The sequence below is a fragment of the Nomascus leucogenys genome, chromosome 6 (genome assembly GCF_006542625.1).
Source record: "Nomascus leucogenys isolate Asia chromosome 6, Asia_NLE_v1, whole genome shotgun sequence".
NCBI lineage: Eukaryota > Metazoa > Chordata > Mammalia > Primates > Hylobatidae > Nomascus > Nomascus leucogenys.
The window spans coordinates 100,768,205-100,790,278 of NC_044386.1; the positions used below are offsets into that span (position 1 = coordinate 100,768,205).

Genomic DNA, 22,074 nt, shown 5'->3' on the forward strand with positions numbered 1-22,074 from the left:
CCAGAAAGGACAGGTAAGGTTCAGAGCAGCAGAAAGGCAAAGACACCCTAGGCAGCGGAGATCCAGGGGCACAGGCATAGGGCAGAGAGAAGAGAGCCAGGCCCAGCAGCAGAATGCCTGGCAAGTGTCCAGTCTGCTGCTTGCTTACGGTTAATTTGGGCAACTCATCTAACCTCCAAGAGCCTCTGGTTCCTCAACTCTGACATGGGGGAGTGGTCTTTACCTTACAGGACTGTTGTAGATAGTAACTCTCCTCTATTAGGAGTTTACCATCTGCCAGGCATTGTGCCCAAGACTTTAAATGATTTATTTATTGTTGTTTATTGTGGTAAAATACACATAACATAAAATTTACCATCTTAACCATTTTTTAAGTGTACAGTTCAGTGGCATTAAGGACATTCTCATTGTTGTGCAACCATCGCCACCATCCGTCTCCAGAACTCTTTCCATCTTTCAGAATTTAAACTCTACCAATTAAACAAGTCCCTATGTTCTCCTACCCGCAAGTCCTGGGAACCACCATTTTACTTTCTGTCTCTGTGATTTTGACTACTCTACGTTCATCGAAGTGGAGTCATATAAAGTTGGTCCTTTTGTGTTTGGCTTATTTGACTTTGCATAATGTCCTCAAGGTTCATTTCTTTTGTTTTTTTCTTGATCATGAAATAATGCATCCTCCTTAGGGAAAACTCAGCCACAAGAAGGATTTCCTTCCTTTTTAAGGTGGAATAATCTTCGTGTGTGTGTGTGTGTGTGTATGCACGTGTGCGCATGCACGCGCGTGTGAATCACATGCTGTTTATCATCTGTTTTGGGTACTTGGGTTGTTTCCATCTTTTGACTATTGTGAATAATGCTACAATAAACATGGCATACAGATTCCTCTGAGATACTGACTTCCATTCTTTTAAGGTATATACCCAGAAGTGGAATTGCTGGGTCATATGGTAATTCTATTTTTAAGTTTTTGAGGAGCCTTCAAACTGTTTTCCACAGTGGCCACACCATTTTACATTCTTATCAACACAGCCCAAGTGTCCCGATTTCTCCATATCCTTGCCAATACTTTGTTATTTTCCTTTCTTTTCTTTTTTGAGATGGAGTCTCACTCTGTCACCCAGGCTCGAGTGCAGTGGCACGATCTTGGCTCACTGCACTGGGTTCAAGTGATTCTCCCGCCTCAGCCTCACTAGTAGCTGGGATTACAGGTGTGCACCACTACACTGGCTAATTTTTGTATTTTTAGTAGAGATGGGGTTTCACCATGTTGGTCAGCCTGGTCTCGAACTCCTGACTTCAAATGATCTGCCTGCCTCAGCCTCCCAGAGTGCTGGCATTAGAAGCATGAGCTACCATGCCCAGCCTCTTTTCTTTTTGTTCATAGTAGCCATCCTAATGTCCTAATGTGTGTGAGGTGGTAACTCAGTGTGGTTGTGATTTGCATTTACCTAATCATTAGTGATGTTAAGCATTTTTTCATTTGCTTTTTGGCTGTTTGTATATCTTCTTTGAAGAAATGTCTATTCAGGTTCTGTGCCCAGTTTTTAATCAGGTTGTTTTGTTGTTGTTGTTGTTGCTGAGTTGTAGGTGTTCTTTATATAATCTGCAACTCAACCATTTATCTGAAATATGATTTGTAAATATTTTCTCCAATTATATGAGTTGCCTTTTCAATCTGTTGATGATGTCCTTTTGATGCACAGAAGTTTTTGATTTTTACACAGTCCAATTTATCTATTTTTTTGTTTCCCATACTTTCGATGTCAAATAATTTATTTTTAAAAAACCTGTCCTCATTTTGAAATTGGTTTTATTATTATTATTTTACAGAAGGAAGAAATGGAAGCTTAGGAGGTTAAGTAATTTGTCTAGGTGTTTACACCTAGACAGTAGAGGAACTGGGACTAGAACACAGCCTTTTGGACTCTAAGACTCCTACTCTTAACTATTACTCCAAAGTGATAATGAACTGTGAGTCACAGCTCAGATGGTATAATAGTGATTGTGATGATTATGACATTGTTGATAATGATGATGTCATGACAGCGTTGCCCAGAATGGACTAGCTCATAGAGATAACCTGTGAAGTGGTAACTTTGTCTAGAATTTTCCTGCAAGTAGTGGGAAGAAGGTTGGAGAGTTGAGGGGGCTTCCTTGGGAACCCCTGCATTGATAGACTTTGGACTTTATCTAGAAGATACTGAGGAACCATTGATTCCTGGGGTATGTCTGGAAATGGAATTTGTCAGCTATTTGCAGAGTGGGTTGAAAGGAAAAAAATTTAGAATCCAGTGGCCCAGCTTTGGAGCTGGTACAGGGCTGGAAGCCTGATGCAGGAGCTTCCACTGTTTGAGGAGATGATTGATATTTTCTAGGTCTCTGAACAGCAACTCAAAGAAGCTGTGGCCCAGGCTGTGGAAAACACCAAGTTTGGAAAGGAGAGGCATCAGTGGAGTCTAGAAGGTAAGACAAATGGTGAACTTTGATGTAAAATATCTTTGCCTTCTTAGAAAGCTTAGGATTTATCCATTAACTCATCGTGTATCCAAGGAATAGTAACAGCATTTACCATAGACCAGCATAGTATGTAGACAAAGGCTGAAAACTAGCAGCCCACCAGCTAAATTTAGCTTATATTTTTGCTTTGTTTGGAAGACACAAGATTTTAAAAGCATCTGAATTTAAATTGCTACAAATGTGCCAGGCTCTCTCCAGCTCCCTATGGTCCCCACCATTCCCTTTATCCTGTACCAAGTTGCCATTCACACAATAGCCCCTGTAGACATTTGAGTTTGCAACCCCTAGTTTATAATAATAGAATATTGGAAAAATTAACATTTGGGGATATAATTCTGACATTTAATTCTTATAATGTCAGAGACTGTGCTAATTCATGCATTCACACATAATTTTTATCCACATTTTATAAGACAAAGTGAGGCCCTCAGAGACTCTCTTACTCAAAGTCATACCACTAGAGCACAGAGGCTTTGGAAGGGAAATCCAGCTGGCTTGACTCCCGTGCCTAGCCATTGGGCATTGGTCACGTCTACCATGGAACATCCTTAATGATAGAACATGCAACCATTGGCACTGATAGTGACAAGAAATTAAATGATCTGGGGAAATGTTCAGAGAAAAGAACAGAATACAACATTTTATTTCAGCTCTGGTCTATTATTTCTACCCACCCAACATGCATATATGCTTGGGAAAGCATGACAGAGAAACTCACCAAAATTTTGACAGTAGTTATTTCTGGCTGATAGGAACACAGGTGAAGTGAATTTTTACTTTCATTCCTTCCTTCTTGTGGCTGAGTTTTCTCTAAGGAGGATGCATTATTTCATGATCAAGAAAAAAACAAGAGAAAACTTTTCATTTAAAGAGAAAGTGAGTTAGGAGCTTGGCTGGCCTTGGTTCTCTCTCATGGGGCTCCTCTGGCTTTCCTGGTCTCTCAGAATGAGCTGGAATTTGAGCAAGAGACTAGATTTCAATCCTCTCCCACCCCCTCCAGCTGTGATTTTAGGAAAGGGGCACCCTTGACAGCTTACCACTAGAGAGAAGGGCCTCTCAAGGATACGTGGGTAGCCCTAGTGCTGGAAACTAGGGTAGGAGGTACTGAGAACCAGGAAGAAGGGCTAATGGGAAGGGAGGGAGGAAGGTGCAATGGCTAAGAAATAGCAGCTTTCTGCCCTCACCTCACCCTCAACTGGAAAGAAATGGTGACTTCTTCATGTAAGATTCAAAGTGCCTTGACAGGTAGTTTCTCTCTCTTTGTTACTGAGCCTCAAAATAACCCCAGTGACTTTAAAATTATCATCCTCATTTTATAGATGCAGAAATGGAGTTGGGTCCCCCAGGAAGCCAACTCTGAGATGGAGTTTGGTCTGCAGCGTGTTTATTAGGAAGCGTCCTGGGGATCACTACCTGTGGCAGGGAGGGGAGCAGGCAGGGTAGATAGAGGGAGGATGGAGCTGAGATGCACACCCAACAGCTTCAGCCAAGCCCTGGAGCTCTGCAGCTGAAGTCCCCATTAGAGTTGTCCCGAGTTGGCCAACATAGCTGGGCCTCTGTAACCCTATTTCCAGCAGTCCCTGGAGTTGGGCTGCCCCCTTGGACAAGGCAGCTGTCGGCAGCTGTGGCAGCCCCTGGAGGGACCCACAGCTGAAAGCAGTCTGCCAGCAGCACTCCCCACAGCTGGGACACCAAGCCCTTCCTCGTGGGTGATCTGGGTGGCATATCTCCATAGACATTAGTCACAGGCTCAGAAAGCTTGAACGATTTTCCCAACCCAAAGTCATACAGCTTGATGGGGACCAACACCAAGACTGCCATACTCCAGATCCAGAGTGACTTCAGATAAGAAGCAGATGGCCGGTGTGCAGTGTGCTGCCTGCGGCATTCGCAGGCGAGGCCAGGGGGTGTTTCTGTTTTCTGAAGCTCAGCTGTGAAGATTCCCTTGTGCTTCCCACACAGGTGTCAAAAGGCTGGAAAGCAGTTGGCACGGGCGGCCCACCTTGGAGAAGGAGCGAGAGAAGAACTCAGCACCCCCGCATCGCAGGGCTCAGAAGGTCATGATCCGCTCCAGCAGTGACAGCAGCTACATGTCTGGGTCCCCAGGGGGAAGTCCTGGGAGTGGCAGTGCTGAGAAGCCGTCCTCTGACGTGGACATCAGCACACACAGCCCCAGCCTGCCTCTGGCACGGGAGCCAGTGGTGCTTTCTGTAGCACCCTCCAGGCTGCCCCAGGAGAGCCCGCCCCTCCCAGAGAGCCGGGACAGCCACCCGCCGCTAAGACTGAAGAAACCCTTTGAGATTTTGGTGAGAAAGCCTACGTCCTCCAAGCCCAAGCCTCCACCCAGAAAATACTTTAAAAGTGACAGTGACCCTCAGAAGAGTCTGGAAGAGAGAGAGAACTCCTCATGCTCTTCTGGGCACACCCCACCCACCTGTGGCCAGGTAAGAGGATGGGTCCACAGGTCGAGTGTTTCCAGGACCAGACTCAAATCTTGAGCATGGGCAAATTAGCAAGTTAGTGTTAGCAGGGCCAGAATGAAGGTTTCTCCTGCTCCACCAGAGAGAAGCTGTTGCTTAGGACTCAGCTGAGGACTGACCATGGAAAGATGGGTTTGAAGGTTGACAGATAATTGAAGTCCCAGTCCTGCTTGCTGGCATCTGGGTTCCCACCCATAACACACTGGAATTTAAGGTGTCATTTTCACTCACCATGAAGGAAAAATACCAGGGCCCCTGTAGGGTCATAGTCTTTGCACGTGGATCTTTGAGTGTCCTGCTTGTAGGGAGAATAGTGGCTTAAATAACTAAAAAGGGGCCTGGCGTGGTGGCTCAGGCCTGTAATCCCAGCACTTTGGGAGGCCGAGCCGGGTAGCTCTTGAGCTCAGGAGTTCAAGAGCAGCCTGGCCAAGATGGTGAAACCCTGTCTCTACTAACAATACAAAAATTAGCCAGGTGTGGTGGCAGGTGCCTGTAATCCCAGCTACTCGGGAGGCTGAGGCAGGGAATTGCTTAAACCCAGGAGGCAGAGGTTGCAGTGAGCCAAGATTGCGCCACTGCACTCCAGTCTGGGCGACAGGGCAAGACTCCGTCTCAAAAAACAAAACAAAACAAAAAGCAACTAAAAAGGGACAAGAGCTGCTTACCCTGCTTCCTAAGTGAGGGGACTGCTATCATTTTGAGAAACTGGCTCCTATTTATTCCCCAGTTATCTTTTCCTCCTCACTTCCTTAGGCGTGGATCCTTGGGGAGACCCCACCAATCTGTTAATTGGGGCTGCATGTAGTGGCTCCTTCCAAGGGCTATTGTGAGGATTAAAGGTAACCACTTAAGGCAAGTACCTGACAGCATCTCAGGCATATTAGCATTCATTGCCCTGATCTTTCCATCAGGCCCCTTAAAGCCCTCCTTTCCACCCCTTGCATAAAAGGCAGACTGACTGACAGGCAGCTGCTGTGTCTGGAACCATTTTTATGCGCAGGCTAACTACACTGACTACTTTCATGTATATTGTGTCAATTACATCTTACAACCACCTGATGGTGAGAGTCCCAGTTGTGCAAAGAGGGAGCTGAGAAACTCGCTCAAGTTCACATTGCTAGTGGGTCACGGTTACCCACTATGCCACGCTGAGTTTCCCATCCTTACCCAGAAGCTGCCTCCCCCATCACGGAATGGCCCTGCAGGGGCCCTGGCCCTTCCCTTAAGCACACCGTGGGCAGGTGGGAGGGGGCCTCTGGAAGCCCCCTAAAACAATCTACAGTGAGGGTTGGCAAGCTTCAGGAGGCGTAGTGGAGACGGGGTGTTGAGTAGGAGGGGTGAAAGTGAAGGAGGGAGGAAGCCAGGTTACTAAAAAGGAAGTGCAGTTTTGCAGAGTGCTGGCAGGATGTGGCTGGTTAGTAACACATGATGGAGTTCTCAGATGGATCTGTTCTCCCACCCCCTCTTTTAAGCCCATATTTCATTTTCCCTTGGGCCTGAGAACTATGAGTCCAGAAGGGCAAATCAGGAGCAGCCAGCTGAGAAGCCAGTCATTTTGCCTTCCTCCTGGAGGCCCAGAAAAGAATGAATGCAGTTGCTACAGCAGGTCTGTCCCAGTGATGCCCTCGGCAGAGCCACATAGGGTCAGGGGGTATTCCCAAGTAAGGCATCTGGAGAAAGAACTGGGGTGTCCTCAGGGAAGCCCAGGCAGAGAACTTCCCCACAGGTTATCTTTCCTGCCCTGTGTGCGTCAGCAGAATACCGGGCTCCCTCCCATACCCGCCCCCAACAGCACTGTCTCCTGGAGACAAGGCCGTTCTGCAGCTGCCCTCCTCTGTCTGCTCTGCTCTGTCCCATGTGGCCGGCAGATCCTTCTCCCACAAACATTTCCATAAAAGCAATCAGCATGACATACTTTTATTGGGTACTGGGGGGTCACAGAAAAAGGATCCCAGCACGCAATAGAAAACAGGAAGCAATTTGCTTGAGGTCGCTCTCAAAATTTCCTTGACCATTCCTGGGGATTTCTCACTGGGTGTTTTCTTCCGTGGCCACGGTGTCCACTGTCTCACCCTCCCACTTTTCCCTCCCTGTAGTCTTTTCTCTACAGGGTCCCAAGACTGTTGTCAAGCTGCTATGGATGACCCCCAAATCTTTCCCATCTACCCTAATTCAAGGGGACTTAACTCTCACAACCAATATGAACTTTGGGATATTTTCTTCGACAAAAAACTAACATCCCTCTTATAGAAAATCAGCCTAAACTCTCACCCGTGCTTAAAAAGCTTCCAACACACAACAGGATTTTGTAAGAATCCTTTCTTAGAAAACAAACAAAAACCAAACAAAAACATACTTTCTCCCCTCTATGCTGAATCCACTCTCTCCCTCTTTCCTTCTTTCTCTTCTCCCTCCTTCATCCACCAAGCACTGTTCCAGGAAACACTAGTAAGAGAGAAATTTGTGTAAAATCAAATTTATTTCAGGGGCTAATTTTGAAGTCTCCCATGAAGAGGATGCAATACTGGATGTGTTGATGAAAAGACAAAACACATTTGTGTCTGTTCTAAGATGTAAAGCTGCATTGACTGAAGTTGGTATCATATGTGGCTGCCTGTAAAAAGCTAACAATTCATGAATGTCAACAGATGTCAACTTACAGAGCTCCCAACCGGGTGAAATTAAATTTCATCCACATGTCATTTCTCTTGTGGACAAGAGTCTTAGAGATCAGGCCAATATTTGAAGCTTCTAATGCCATGACTCAGCCTTACTTTTTTAAGGGCTAGTTCGAAAAGCCCAATGATTCCTTTGAAATTGGTTGATCTCTCAATATTTCATAATGCTCTCCTAAAGCTCGGTTCTACAGTAGGGAACTTGAGCTGAGGCAATGCTCTGTGAATACATTTCTAACTTTTGTAGACCTTTCCTTCCCCCAAAATGTTTATTGCCAATGTAGATCTTAAATTTCAGGCCATGGATATTTGCCATTTCTTTTTTAGTCCCAAAGGATGCATTTGTTCCTTCCTCCCTCCTTCCTCTCTGGAAGGAAGCCTGTAGCCATGTCAAATGGCCCATCATTACACAAATCTGGAATGAACCGGATGTGGAGGCCACCACAGTATAGCAAAGCATTTCTCTTGCAGACGATCAAATACAGGTGGCATCGTTTTGATGATGTCTGCCTTCTCAATCTGTTTTTTCCAGATGGGTATTATGTTTGGTCGGGCTATGTCTCTGGAACACTATTCTTCTGCCTCTCTGCCTGGAAAATTCTTACTCTGTTTATGAAGCGGACAGAAAGCACTTCTCTAGGAAGCTTTCTCCACCTCTGGGATGGAACTGGTTTCTCTGTTTCCTCTGGGCCCTGACAGCACCTTAAGCACACTGTGTGATAATCCAAACTCTTCAAGTATTGCATAGCTATTCGGAGCCTGTCCATCTTGTCCCTAGGCTGTTTTGGGAAGGACCCCAGGGCTGCATCCAGGCTCAGTGGTGGAAACAATTCTGCAACAGATTGAGGATGTCACCCTAGGTGCCACAGAGGGGAGCAATGGCACAGGTGCTGAGTATCTGCCATCTTTTGCAGAACACTTACTAAATATTTGAAGAGTGCTTAACAAGTGACAGCAATTGACAAGCATTTTCCTGAGTGCTCTAACCTTAGGGAACACTAGCTGCCAGGTTTTTTGCTGCCTTGTTTCTACGCTGCTCTATACCCTCCTGGGGTGGGTAGTTCACCAGGATGCAGTTGTAACTGAAGCAATGCCAGTCCCTCCACACTCAAAGCCTTTTGTTCCTATCACAAAGAGCCAGGGTCTTCACGTATGTCAACAGTATGAGCCCATGACCTGGACACAAGGTTGCTGGAAGTCAAGGGATGCTCTGCATGTCTAGGAGGTGCTGGCTCTGCCATGTCAGCACCAAGGAGAAAAGAATCCTCTTTACATGGCTGCTGATGAACTTCTCATTGAAAGCAGCTCAATATCCGTTTTTCCGTCCCAATCAAAGCGTGTCTCGCTTTCTCACAGCTTGAGGCTACCGTTTTGACATGGTCTCGCTTCCTGTTTACACCACAGGAAGCCAGAGAGCTGCTGCCACTGCTGCTACCACAGGAAGACACAGCAGGGAGAAGCCCTAGTGCCTCCGCCAGCTGCCCAGGACCTGGTATCGGCCTACAGACCAAGTCCTCCACAGAGGGCGAGCCAGGGCGGAGAAGAGCCAGCCCAGGTAAGCTTTCATTGAGATCTTCCAAAAGGAAGGGTCTTTTGAAAAAAGGTGCAGGGATAAGTTAAGAGCACAAATTGGCCTGAGGATCAGAGTGCTCTGCATTGACATCACCACCGGACCTGGCTGATCAACAGTCAAGGGTTCCAGGTGCTGGGCAGCAGCACTGTGGAGGTGCTGTCCAGGGTGGGGAGCCTCCTGGGTGGACGGGTGATGCTGTGGGGGTGGCAGCAGGAATGCAGGCCATTCTGGATAATTGGGAGGATGCAGCCCTTGGAAGAGGTCCAAAGACACACCCACCCAGCCATCCTGGGCAGCTGTCTCTAGGGTGCCAACATTCCAGTTGCAACAGTCCTGCTGCGTTCAGGATTTCTGAGTCAGAGAATGCAATGCCAGAAAAGTATAAATAGCATCTACCAGTGGTCACCTCCTCCATGAGGTGGATAGCAAAGGTCTGTCCACATGGTACACCTGACAATGCTAAGACATGACTTGAATATTTATTTGCTTGCTAGAGAGAGCACAGGACTTGAAGTCAGGGAATCCTGGATCTGTCTGTCATTAGTATGATTCTGAGCAACCTACTTTGCCTTTCTGAGCCCAGATTCACTCATCAGCAATGTGTGGAAGAGCACGTAGACCCCAGGCATATGATGCATTCAGCAAGCACACACTGAATGCTGGCTTTGTGAGGCCCTGTGCTAGATGCTGCGGGGAGAGAGAAAAAGGGATAAGACCAGGTAGTCAGGTCCTGCCTCCAAGGAGCAACTAGTAGTGGCAGGAAATAAACATATAGGCTATGAACCATATGACTGTTTGAGAAACACTACAGAAAAAGCTCATGAAAGACTTTTGGAGGGCTAAGGGACATTTTGGAAAGATCTAGCACATCTCACCCAGAGCAGAGGCCCTGTGGGTGAAGGCTCCTCTCCCTTAGTCACCCTAATTGAGGAACATACTAGCGAAAGCAAATGCCTCAGTGTTTAACTGACAGGAGGTTGTCACTCCAATCTGCAAAGGGCTTGCCTGTGGAAACTCTGCCTCCTGATTCTCACAACAGCACCTTACAGTCAAGCCATTCAAAAATGCAGAAACAGGCTGGAGGCCTGGGCTCACTTGCCCAAGGCCAGTCTCTTAGATCGTGCAGACTTTCTCTTTGATATCATCAAGGTGTAATACTCCATGATTCACTTCTTTTGAAACCTGGCATTGAGACAAGGGACAGGAGGGATCAGAGTTCCTTAAACTGGGTTGCGTTCCAGTAGCAAGCATCCCCCAAGGCACACAGGCCAGCCTCCCTCTGCCCCTGGGAAAGAGAGCCAGGACACACTCTCCCCTACCCATGCAGATATGATGCTGGTTCAATGCTGGCTTCTGAGAAAGACTCCTATGTGCTCCAGGGCAGGCCTGAGGTCCTGGTTGGCACAGAGCAGGTTGCACATTGCAATCCCCTGCTCATCACATTCCCAACACGCAGGCTGCATCCCAGGTATCTTCAGTCAGTACCTAGTGGTGGGCGTCAGTATTTTTCAGGGCTTTCCAGATTCCAGTATGTAGCCAAGGTTGAGAATCCTACTTCACAGGTTTCTTTCTACCTGGAACATTTTCCTCAGCTTTCGAGGGAGGGAAAACACTCCTTTGCCGAGAGCAAGCTGATCAATGACCTGTGTATAGGCAGAGCAGCAAACACACGGCTTCAGGGCCAGGCAGGTACATACATGGGAAATGCTGGCTAGGTGAGAGGGAGCATGAAGAGCTGTGGGAAGCTGGGGTGGCCCCACTGGAAGCCATGCACAGGCACCTTGCTTTTTAATGACATGGGTAGGTCAAAGCACAAACAGCTGCCAACTCATGACCTTTGTCTTAAAAGTTTAAACGGCAAGAGAATTGCTTTGGCTTTTACACATTTAACACGGTTATCTTGGAGGCTCCTTAGTGCAGTAGAAAGGACATGAACTTCGAGAGTCAGGAGACATGGAGTCTTGCCCGAGCACTGCCATCAGATGGCCCCTTACCCTTCTTGAAATGTAAAATGCCAGAGGTCGGCCCAGATATTCTCTGAGCACCCTTCCAGGCCTAAAACACTAGGATACTGTGAGATTAACTCCTACTTCTGGTTCTTCACTCCTGCCTGTTGGCAGCTCAGTCAGGTGACAGCACCTGGAGTTCACCCACCTGGGTGTCCCCCACTTCTGCTAATCTCCTCCTCTTGAATCCTTCTTGCTATTCAGCTTGGAAACTAGAATTTAGGAAGAAAAGTCACTGTATGATGTAATGCACAGCTCTGGCCTTGTTTCTGCACTGTAGTGACCCAAACATCCCCGATAAAACACCCACTGCTCAAGAGGCAGGCTCGGATGGACTATAGCTTTGATATCACAGCCGAAGACCCTTGGGTTAGGATTTCTGACTGCATCAAAAACTTATTTAGCCCCATCATGAGTGAGAACCATGGCCACATGCCTCTACAGCCTAATGCCAGCCTGAATGAAGAAGATGGGACACAGGGCCACCCAGATGGGACCCCACCAAAGCTGGACACCGCCAATGGCACTCCCAAAGTTTACAAGTCAGAAGACAGCAGCACTGTGAAGAAAGGTCCTCCTGTGGCTCCCAAGCCAGCCTGGTTTCGTCAAAGCTTGAAAGGTTTGAGGAATCGTGCTTCAGACCCAAGAGGGCTCCCTGATCCTGCCTTGTCCACCCAGCCAGCACCTGCTTCCAGGGAGCACCTAGGATCACACATCCGGGCCTCCTCCTCCTCCATCAAGCAGAGAATCAGCTCCTTTGAAACCTTTGGCTCCTCTCAACTGCCTGACAAAGGAGCCCAGAGACTGAGCCTCCAGCCCTCCTCTGGGGAGGCAGCAAAACCTCTTGGGAAGCATGAAGGAGGACGGTTTTCTGGACTCTTGGGGCGAGGGGCTGCACCCACTCTTGTGCCCCAGCAGCCTGAGCAAGTACTGCCCTCGGGGTCCCCTGCAGCCTCCGAGGCCAGAGACCCAGGTGTGTCTGAGTCCCCTCCCCCAGGGCGGCAGCCCAATCAGAAAACTCTCCCCACTGACCCGGACCCACTCCTAAGGCTGCTGTCAACACAGACTGAGGAATCTCAAGGCCCAGTGCTCAAGACGCCAAGTCAGCGAGCACGGAGCTTCCCCCTGACCAGGTCCCAGTCCTGTGAGACGAAGCTACTTGATGAAAAGACCAGCAAACTCTACTCTATCAGCAGCCAAGTGTCATCGGCTGTCATGAAATCCTTGCTGTGCCTTCCGTCTTCTATCTCCTGTGCCCAGACTCCCTGCATCCCCAAGGAAGGGGCATCTCCAACATCATCCTCCAACGAAGAGTCAGCTGCAAATGGTTCTGCTGAAACATCTGCCTTGGACACGGGGTTCTCGCTCAAGTGAGTTTCTACACCTGGTGTTTCTCTTTACCTTTCTCATCTTTTTCTTTCTCATCTTTATTTTTAAAAATAATTCTATATATCATTTTAAAAATTCTCAGATATATTGATTAAAGAATTGTTCTGCCTCTTTCTTTCCATGTGTGTGCAGATGTCTGAGTGTGTGTGTGTGTGTCTGTCTGTAGGTATTACACCTCTGCCTTTCACATTAAGGAGGAGTTTTCACAACATCTGGCTTCAGGAGGGCTGGGAGGTAGGAGGTGGGACTGGCTCCCTGGTGAATTGCTCATGAGGGCTGATGCACGCCTGTGGAGATTTGGAAGGTTGATGCACATCTGAAATGTCCTGCGGTTACTCAGAAAGACCAGAATGAGGCCAGGAGATTATCCATCAGGAATTCTTACTGCTCTCCGAATGGAATCCACTTGTACTCTGCACGTGGGTTCAACTCCCTGGTCAGGGAGTTAGGATATCTGGGTCCTAGTCTCAGCTCAGGCACTGATTTTGACAACAAGCAGGTTCTCTTTCCATGCTCACCCTCAGATTCCTTGTCAGCTGAAATTAGGAGATGGATGAGACCTTCTATGCAGAACCAAGAGGATGTCAGACGTGCCATGGGGTTCCTGCTGTAAGGCTGGGGCTTGGTCTTCCCTCTGATCAAAGTAGCTCTGCATTTATTAGTTTTATTTATTGTTCTTACGCTGCTGGGAAATATCTGTAGAGTGAAGGGATGCTAGTATGTACTCATAGATTTGTTGCATCAAATAATATGCACATAAGTGCTTGGCACCACACCTGGGACAGAGTAATTATATAATCACTGTTATCTCTTTTAAATATTATTGTTCATACCGTGTGTTGTTTCTCCCTATGAAAGCCTTTCAGAGCTGAGAGAATATACAGAGGGTCTCACGGAAGCCAAGGAAGATGATGATGGGGACCACAGTTCCCTTCAGTCTGGTCAGTCCGTTATCTCCCTGCTGAGCTCAGAAGAATTAAAAAAACTCATCGAGGAGGTGAAGGTTCTGGATGAAGCAACATTAAAGGTAGGTTTCCTTTGTAAGCATCTGCAGTAACCAATGGCTTATTATGGCTGTGTGGCCACCTTAGTTGGGCCAGAGGGGAAGTAGCTTGAGTAGCCTGCTGACATCAGACCCAGGTTGTGTCCTGTGATGGTGGGACATTGTAGCACTTGACCACAGTAAGACCTTCCATTTGAAGAAAGCCTTTTAGCTTGTGAACCACTTTCAGTAGATTGACTTCTTGCATCTTCTTTTGTCATTTTATAAATGAGAAAGGTAAGGCTCAATCAAGGTTACAGAACCTAGGTTTTCTGTCTCCAAGTAAGTTCAAGTTCAGTGCTATTTCCACATTCCATGGGCTGCTGTCCTGGCATGTGTCTGTTGTGGGATGCTGTCCATTGTAAACAATGTGGGTTACAAGAGCTCTCACCTGCAGCTTTCATTATTTCCACTGTGCACGGAGAGGTGGTTGATCCCAGGGCTCATAAGGCCCCCACACTTCAGTCAAGTCATTCTGAAAGTCTCACTTCCCATATGTTTTCTGAGCATGACCCAAAGGGGTGTGGGGAGGAAGTGGCCAGGCTGAGCTGGGGCAGCAGTCAGATGAGCTCGGACGAATGGGTCCTGCACCCTCTAGGTGCTACCCCAGGCCTATGCAGGCTTTTGGCACTAGAATGATCCAGACTAGGTTGAGAGGATAAGGGGGTTCTCGTTTTCCATACAAGGAGGCCTCATAGCTGCAATTTCCACATCTGATGAGCACAAGGTGCTGCTGTGCTAAGATTCTTTCTCTGTGGTTTTCACTTGTCACCTGGGACCATCATCCCCCAGGACCTTACTCAGTGCAAATGAAGTAACAGAGGCAAAGCGTGTAAAACACAAAGAGCCATCCTGCCTGAGCTGCTCTGGGGAGAGTATTTGCTTTCTAACATGAGAAGAGCCTTCTACAAGGCAAGTAACCTGGGTAAAAGTTGAGAGATTTGGTCTAGTGCTGGGGCTTGGACGTGAGGGTGCAGTGAGGTACATTCATCCTTCCATGCCTTTGGGTCTTAGGGGCTCCAAGTCTTAGGATCATAGGGACAGCTGCAAGTCAGGTGCTCTAGTGACCCTGAGCAGGTGAATTCTTTGACATAAGTTTACTTCTTAGTGCCAAGGTACAAACAGGTGGCACAAGAACCTGTAGGTGTGCTTTATTTGGTCTGCATGGTGATGAAAAAAATATTGAATTCTATATATGATAAAACCTGAATTGAAACCTGGACTTTTTTTAGGGAAGTGATCTGGTAGCGCTAGGTCTGTATTCCTACGTAGAGCTGACCCTTTGAGCAGATGTACTCGTTGGCTCTCTGCAGTTCCTATCACTCACATCTGCCCATTTTGCTCATTTTAGGGACCTGCCTGACTCCTATAGGCATCTGAGTTTGAGACCCCTGCTCTAGACTGGAATAGGAGTCTCTGTGTCCTGGCTCCATATGAGTCCCCGTCTAGACTAGGAAGTACCGTAGTAATGTGTGTGTGTGTGTGTGTCACACTTGCACACTGTGCATTGGGGCAAGATGTTAGCTGGGCTTCCTTAGTGCTGCTGCTGTGACCCATGGAGAAGTAGAAGGGAAGAAGGAGCAACCAATTCCTGCAGAACAGCACTGACCCCTGCTTCGTTGTTTTTTTTAACCTGAAGTCCTACAACCTGACTTCATCTCACACTGCCCAACATGCTGTGATTTCTGGCTGACTTCATGGCACCCCCCGTGCCCGGGTGTGGACAGGGTGAATGAGAGAGGAAAATAATTATGCTTGCTGCTTTACATACATTTTTTTTTTCTTCTAAGCTTCCTATGACTCCTGAAGAGTCCATTCTTTACAGATGAGGAAACTGAGGTTTGAGGAGGTGATGTAACTTGGAGGCTGGCCAAGCTGGGGTTTGAGATAACAAATCAGTCTGATGTGAGTCTGATGTTAAATTGTTCATCCTCTGCAGTAAAATGTTTTTGAATGTATGTATTTCCTCCTGCAGCAATTGGACAGCATCCATGTCACCATCTTACATAAGGAGGAAGGTGCTGGTCTTGGGTTCAGCTTGGCAGGAGGAGCAGATCTAGAAAACAAGGTGATTACGGTGAGTGGCCAAGTGAAGGGGCATGTCAGAGCCAGAGGCAATGGTTCTGGGGGAGGGGGACACACTTGCCAGGAAAGGGCCTTGTGCTGGGGAAATGAGGAATGCATGACAGTAGGCCACTGGGCAGGTCCTGTTCACTCAGCACATCCCAGAGCCTGGGGCCGCGTGGAGAGGGTAGCAGGGCTGGCCATGGGCATCTTTTCCTGTGGGTCCCATTATTCTGGCTCATCCAATCTGATCAGCACTGGCTGCTGCCTTCAGGTCACCTGTACCTGACCCACATGGTTTCTGGTTCTGCCGGTTTTGTGGAGCCATGCTGTGGCTGCTCTGTCTCTAAAGCCGAGTGCATTGTTATCATTCTCATGGCTGTGTTGTCTCCGGGTATCCTTTGTGTAGGCTGTGCTGGGCTCATTTGAATTTCCATGCCCAACTGAAAACAAATCCTCCAGTTCATAGCATCAGCCAGCATTAAACATACCACACCCCCTTGCAGTGGCAATCTGGCATGTTCCTGCATGTCACTTCAGGGTCAATCGTGTCAGTGGTGACTTCCTTGATTTCTTGATAAGTTCCCTATCACATAAAAAGCACTTAAAACCGATAAGTCTCTATTTCTCTCACTGAGCGCAGCTGAGTATTACAAAAAGATTCCTGACCTTGTAGTTTACTTTCTACTTGAAGAGGAGGAAAGAGAGCTTGCCTGTGGGAATAGCACTTCGGGTGTTTTTCCCTGTCCATGAGTAGCAACTTCTGTCCATGTCATCTGGCCAGTCACCCCTGAGACACTGCAGACAACAGGAAACTAGTAGGAAGGCGCACATGTTGGCTGAGCACATGCACAAAACTTCTTTCTCCTGTGTTTGAGCATTTCTGTTCCTTTCCAGATTGATTAAAAGGGAACTAACATAGAGCACCGTCCATGGCCATGCTGAGCACTCATTGACCTGTTGTCTAAATTCATCCTACCCACACTTTGGATTGATAAATTGGTGGCATTTATGCTTCTTTTATAGAGGAGGAACCTGAGGTTCCTCCTTTAATTAACTTTAATCTTCATTGGCCTAAAAATCCTCTAGCATTGAGGAACCTGAGGTTCAGAGGAGAGGTTCTGCTTCATGCTTGGATGTTACAGCCTGGGGATTCTAACCACGGAACAGAATTTTTCTAACACCAAAACAATTTAGAGAAGCAAAGAGCTTTGCTCCTATCGTAAAAGCAGAACTACAGGTACCGCATTTTAGTGGTTTCCATGCATGCTATCACTCAGTCCTCTTAATTATAACGGACCTCACTAAAGAGGCTGAGGCAGAGATATGAGACTTTTTTGTGTGTTTGTTTATCCCACGTATCTTGCAGAAAGGGGACCAAGAGGTGATTGATTGGAAGTAAAGAGTCAGAATTTCTAGGGGAGGAGCTATAAAAATGTCTAGACTGCCTCGGAGAGTGTTTCTCAAAATGCATTCTGCCAAATGAGACCGAGAATTTCTCTATGAGAAAAGAATTCTTTGTTGAAACACTTTGGGAATCCCCATAATACCCTGCCAATACTTAGAAATCTGCCATGCAAATTTGCACTGTAGACCCTCTAATGCCTTTTGCTTTTTAAAAGTAGACAATGTCAGAGCTTTTGTTTAACCCAGTATTCCTCAAGTTTCTTTGATTTTAAAAAATTTTTCTTGGCCGGGTGTGGTGGCTCATACCTGTAATCCCAACACTGTGTGGGGCCAAGGTGAGAGGACTGCTTGAGCCCAGGAGTTTGAGACCATCCTGGGCAACACTGGGACACCCTGTCTCTATTTTTTTAAAAAAATAGGAAAAGCCTTTTTCTTACACAATACCCATTAATATGCCGTAGAATTGGTGCTTTGAGAAAACTACTTTGGGGAATTCTGACCTAGGGCAGGTGAAGCAAAAGATTTTATATGCAATCCCAACTAGAATTGTGGTGATACAGTATAGGACATTGTGTTGGGATAGATTCTGAGGGCTTACCTGGTCATTACTGCTGGTGATCTCTGCTCTGGATGGAGAAGGAGGGAATGCTGGCCTCTGCGCCAGCAGCTCTAATCTGGGACACAATTATCTTTAATCTTTGTTGGCCTAAAAATCCTCTAGCATTGACTAACTGGTTCAATCCTCCTCCAGCAAGTATGTGGACTGGACTTGTGTGATTTCTGGTCCTGACTTCCTTTGGTTTGCTCAGGTTCACAGAGTGTTTCCAAATGGGCTGGCCTCCCAGGAAGGGACCATTCAGAAGGGCAATGAGGTTCTTTCCATCAACGGCAAGTCTCTCAAGGGGACCACGCACAATGATGCCTTGGCCATCCTCCGCCAAGCTCGAGAGCCCAGGCAAGCTGTGATTGTCACAAGGAAGCTGACTCCAGAGGCCATGCCCGACCTCAACTCCTCCACTGACTCTGCAGCCTCAGCCTCTGCAGCCAGTGATGTTTCTGTAGAATCTAGTAAGTTCTCCCAGCTCAGTGGAAGCCACATGGGCCACATCCTCTTTGGCCATTTGGGGCCAGACCTGATGGGGCTACTCAGTAATTTCTGACCCCCAAGAATGTGTGGCTGCCTAGTACGCTGCCTGAGACGTGTTTACGTGTGCCTGTGTGCAAACACGGGGGCTGCATCACCCCGGGCTCACTTGAAGCCCAGGGCATCTGTGACCTGGGAGAGGAGAGGATCCCTAACAGAGACCTTGTGTTTTTCTCAGCAGCAGAGGCCACAGTCTGCACAGTGACACTGGAGAAGATGTCTGCAGGGCTGGGCTTCAGCCTGGAAGGAGGAAAGGGCTCCCTGCACGGAGACAAGCCTCTCACCATTAACAGGATTTTCAAAGGTGTGGGGTGTGTCTGGTTCTTTGCGTGCTCTCCAGTTGTGGGCCCGTGGCCAGGCCCCCAAAAGGCTTCTGGGCACTTTCTGGGCTATGTTGTTTCCCACAATTCCATGTCCTCTTCATGGGCATGCTGGTCTTTTTAGGGCTCAATTCTGCTTTTTCGACTTTTTCTCTTTTGCTCGGACATCCCCTCAATCCCCCCTCCGTTTTGATGGGTCTTCATAAACACCTAAGTCCTGGGCTTGGTTCGGGTTGGCAGGGCCAGGACTCTAGAGTGGGGCAGGGAGGCACTGGCCTGTGGTGCAAAGTTTTAAAGGGGTGCCAAAATAGTAACTCAGATCAATACTATTTTAATGCAGCATGTTTTTTTAAAATTAATTTTAGAAAAACATGTTGAACAAAATATCAAAGTTTAAATAAAGACAGAGTCTGACTTTGTACTGCACAGTCGACCTCATTTGCCTTACCTTAGTCCTGGACACATCAGCTCCTGCCTTTATTTAAAATTTTGATATTTTGTTCATCAGGGATTGGAGTACAAACCAGTCTGATATGGGGGTCACTTGGATTTCCCTGTGAAAATCATGAATGACTGTGGCTACCATGTAAAACCACCCCTGATTCTTTGGTGTTCCTCAAATTGGAGGTCTCCAAGCCACAGAGCAAGGGGTTGTAGAGAGAGGAGTACTGGACAGGGAGGCAGGTGGGCTGGGTTCTAGTCCCAGCTCTGCCTGTAACATGCTGAGTGACCCTTACCTTCTGGGCCTGAGGCTGTTCATCCATAAAAGGAGGTAAAGAGGTACAGGTGTGTGTCTGAGGGCTCTTAGGACTGAGACCCAAAGGGACTCTTCGCTCTGTCCCTCTCCCACCATGAGCTCTTGCTGCTGACTGGTTTCGTTAGAGGAAGTTCTGCTGCAGCTGCAGAAACCCAGAAGGTAGAGTGAGGCTTACATGGCATTCCCCCCAGAATCCATGTTAACCCCAATTCTGGGAAAGATATTTCTGATTTTTGAAGGTCAATTTGGAAGGAGCATTGGGTTCAACGTCAAGAGGACTAGATTCTAGTGTTAGTTCTGCCACATGACCTTGGTGGCAGAACCAAGAACTTCAGTTCTTGGTTTCCTCACCTGTTAAAAGGAAACACGAATAATACATCCCTCATAGGATTACTATCATAAATGCAAAACATTAGCACGATGCCAGTTAAAATAATTGCCCAATACACTTAGCTATATTTTCATTAGTATCATTAGTATTATCTGCTACTCTTATTCAGGATTTGTGAAGATCACCGTGTCAAATGGATGGGAAATTTTCTTTTAATATAAACAGTAAAATAGCATTGTTTTCACATGCCGCTTTGAAATAGTGGGGGCTGCCATATATGGTTGTTTCCTTTTTTATGTGGACACAGAGGACTTCGTGCCACTCAGAGGCAAGATCCCTGTAAAGACTGTTGCACAAAAATCTCACTAGCTCTCTTCCCATACCACTCAATACTGATGTCCTCACCAGATGCAGAGAACAAATGTGAAGGGGGTAGGGTATTGGGTCAGTGTCCAAAGCAGGGTCTGGGCAGGACTCAGTTTCCCAGAGTCCTCTATGAACTATGGACGGTGCTCCAGCCAGGCTAAGGCGTGGAGCTGCCTGATATTTCCCTCCCCTAGGGACAGCATGGGCTATCCCTTTCCAAGGGCCATGGAGAGCTGGAGCCTGGTGCCCTAACCTCTGAGTCACCATCTTAAGAGATGCCTCATTTTAGAACCACCAACAAGCAAGCTCCCAAGGGATGGTGCCCCATTCTCTACCAAGCCATCCTGGCTCCTTGAAGATCAAGGAGAGGAGGCAACTTTCCTTGTTCCCCATCATCTGTGGAACCCATTGTCTTCTCCCTCATTTCAGGAGCAGCCTCAGAACAAAGTGAGACAGTCCAGCCTGGAGATGAAATCTTGCAGCTGGCTGGCACTGCCATGCAGGGCCTCACACGGTTTGAAGCCTGGAACATCATCAAGGCACTGCCTGATGGACCTGTCACGATTGTCATCAGGAGGAAAAGCCTCCAGTCCAAGGAAACCACAGCTGCTGGAGACTCCTAGGCAGGACATGCTGAAGCCAAAGCCAATAACACACAGCTCCCGTAACTGCTGATTCTCAGGGTCTCTGCTGCCGCCCCACCCAGATGGGGGAAAGCACACGTGGGCTTCCCAGTGGCTGCTGCCCAGGTCCAGACCTTCTAGGACACCACCCAGCAAAAGGTTGTTCCTAAATTAAGGGCAGGGTCACACCGGGGTAGCCGATACAAATTACAGACTGTGTAAAAAGAGAGCTTAATGATAATATTGTGGTGCCACAAATAAAATGGATTACAATTTCATATGACATTCATGCCTGGCTTTGCAAAATGTTTCAAGTACTGTAACTGTGTCATGATTCACCCCCAAACAGTGACATTTATTTTTCTCATGAATCTGCAATGTGGGCAGAGATTGCAATGGGCAGCTCATCTCTGTTCCACTTGGCATCAGCTGGAGTCATTCAAAGTCATGCAAAGGCTGGGACCATGTGAGATCATTCACTCATACATCTGGCCATTGATGTTGGCTGGGAACTCACCTGGGGCTGCTGGCCTGAATGCTTATAGGTGGCCTCTCCTTGTGGCCTGGGCCTCCTCACAACATGGTGTCTGGAATCCCAGGATGAGCATCCCAGGAGTGCAAGAGCCATGCAGAAGCTGCATCTTGTTTTGTTTATACCTTTGCCTTGGAAGTTGCATGGCATCACCTCCACTATACTCCATCAGTTACAGCTGACACAAACCTGCCTGGGTTTAAGGGGAGAGGAAATATTGCTGGGGCCATTTATGAAAAATACAGTTTGTCACATGGAACATTTGCAAAAGTTTTTGGTTGGAGAAGTAATCCTAGGGAAGGGTGGTAGAGCCAGTAAACAGAGGAGTACAGGTGAAGCACCAAGCTCAAAGCGTGGGCAGGTGTGCCGATAGAAGGAACCAGCGTGTATATGAGGGTATCAAATAAAATTGCTACTACTTACCTACCACACGCCAAGCACTGTGCTCAGGGCTAAACGGACGTTGCCTTTAGTGATCACAGCAGCTTCTGCAGTGTATGGTTCTGTGCCAATGTATTGATATGAGGGCAAACACTGTGTACAGTGAATGGCTTATCCAGCTGATGAGTGATGCAGCAGATTGAGTCCTTTCTGCTGTGATTCGGTAGAGACTATCAGCCCAAGATGCTTTAAGTGCACAACATTATAGGGAATGCCTGAGTGCCTGGCCAAAGGGATATTTGGTTTGGCCATCTCTGGATGCCTGATTGCCAAGCTCGGACCAGGCAATGTGACTTTGCATCAGCAACAACCAGCATCCCTTGACCAGGCCTGGGCCAGAGTATTGGCCTCTTCTCAGCCCCTGATCCTGTGAAGTAAGGATGTGGGGGAAGACCTGGCAAGGA

At 47.5% G+C, this 22,074-nt stretch overlaps 1 protein-coding gene across 7 annotated transcripts in view; it reads left to right on the top strand.

Moving 5' to 3' along the window:
* The window catches only part of IL16 (interleukin 16), a 108,356-nt gene extending 87,374 nt beyond the window's left edge, over nucleotides 1-20,982 (top strand). For 4 of the 7 annotated variants that reach the window (XM_030814904.1, XM_030814905.1, XM_030814908.1 and 1 more), the window contains 9 exons: nucleotides 2,379-2,466; nucleotides 4,483-4,964; nucleotides 9,080-9,230; nucleotides 11,535-12,624; nucleotides 13,502-13,670; nucleotides 15,661-15,762; nucleotides 17,966-18,224; nucleotides 18,479-18,604; nucleotides 20,504-20,982. In XM_030814904.1, the coding sequence (XP_030670764.1) occupies nucleotides 2,379-2,466; nucleotides 4,483-4,964; nucleotides 9,080-9,230; nucleotides 11,535-12,624; nucleotides 13,502-13,670; nucleotides 15,661-15,762; nucleotides 17,966-18,224; nucleotides 18,479-18,604; nucleotides 20,504-20,697 (2,661 nt within the window). In that variant the 3' untranslated portion in view covers nucleotides 20,698-20,982. Of the gene's footprint in view, nucleotides 1-2,378; nucleotides 2,467-4,482; nucleotides 4,965-8,094; nucleotides 9,231-11,458; nucleotides 12,625-13,501; nucleotides 13,671-15,660; nucleotides 15,763-17,965; nucleotides 18,225-18,478; nucleotides 18,605-20,503 lie in introns of those variants that run through there. The other 3 variants (XM_030814906.1, XM_012507537.2, XM_030814910.1) reach the window with 2 other exon arrangements.
* The last annotated feature ends 1,092 nt before the right edge of the window (nucleotides 20,983-22,074 follow it).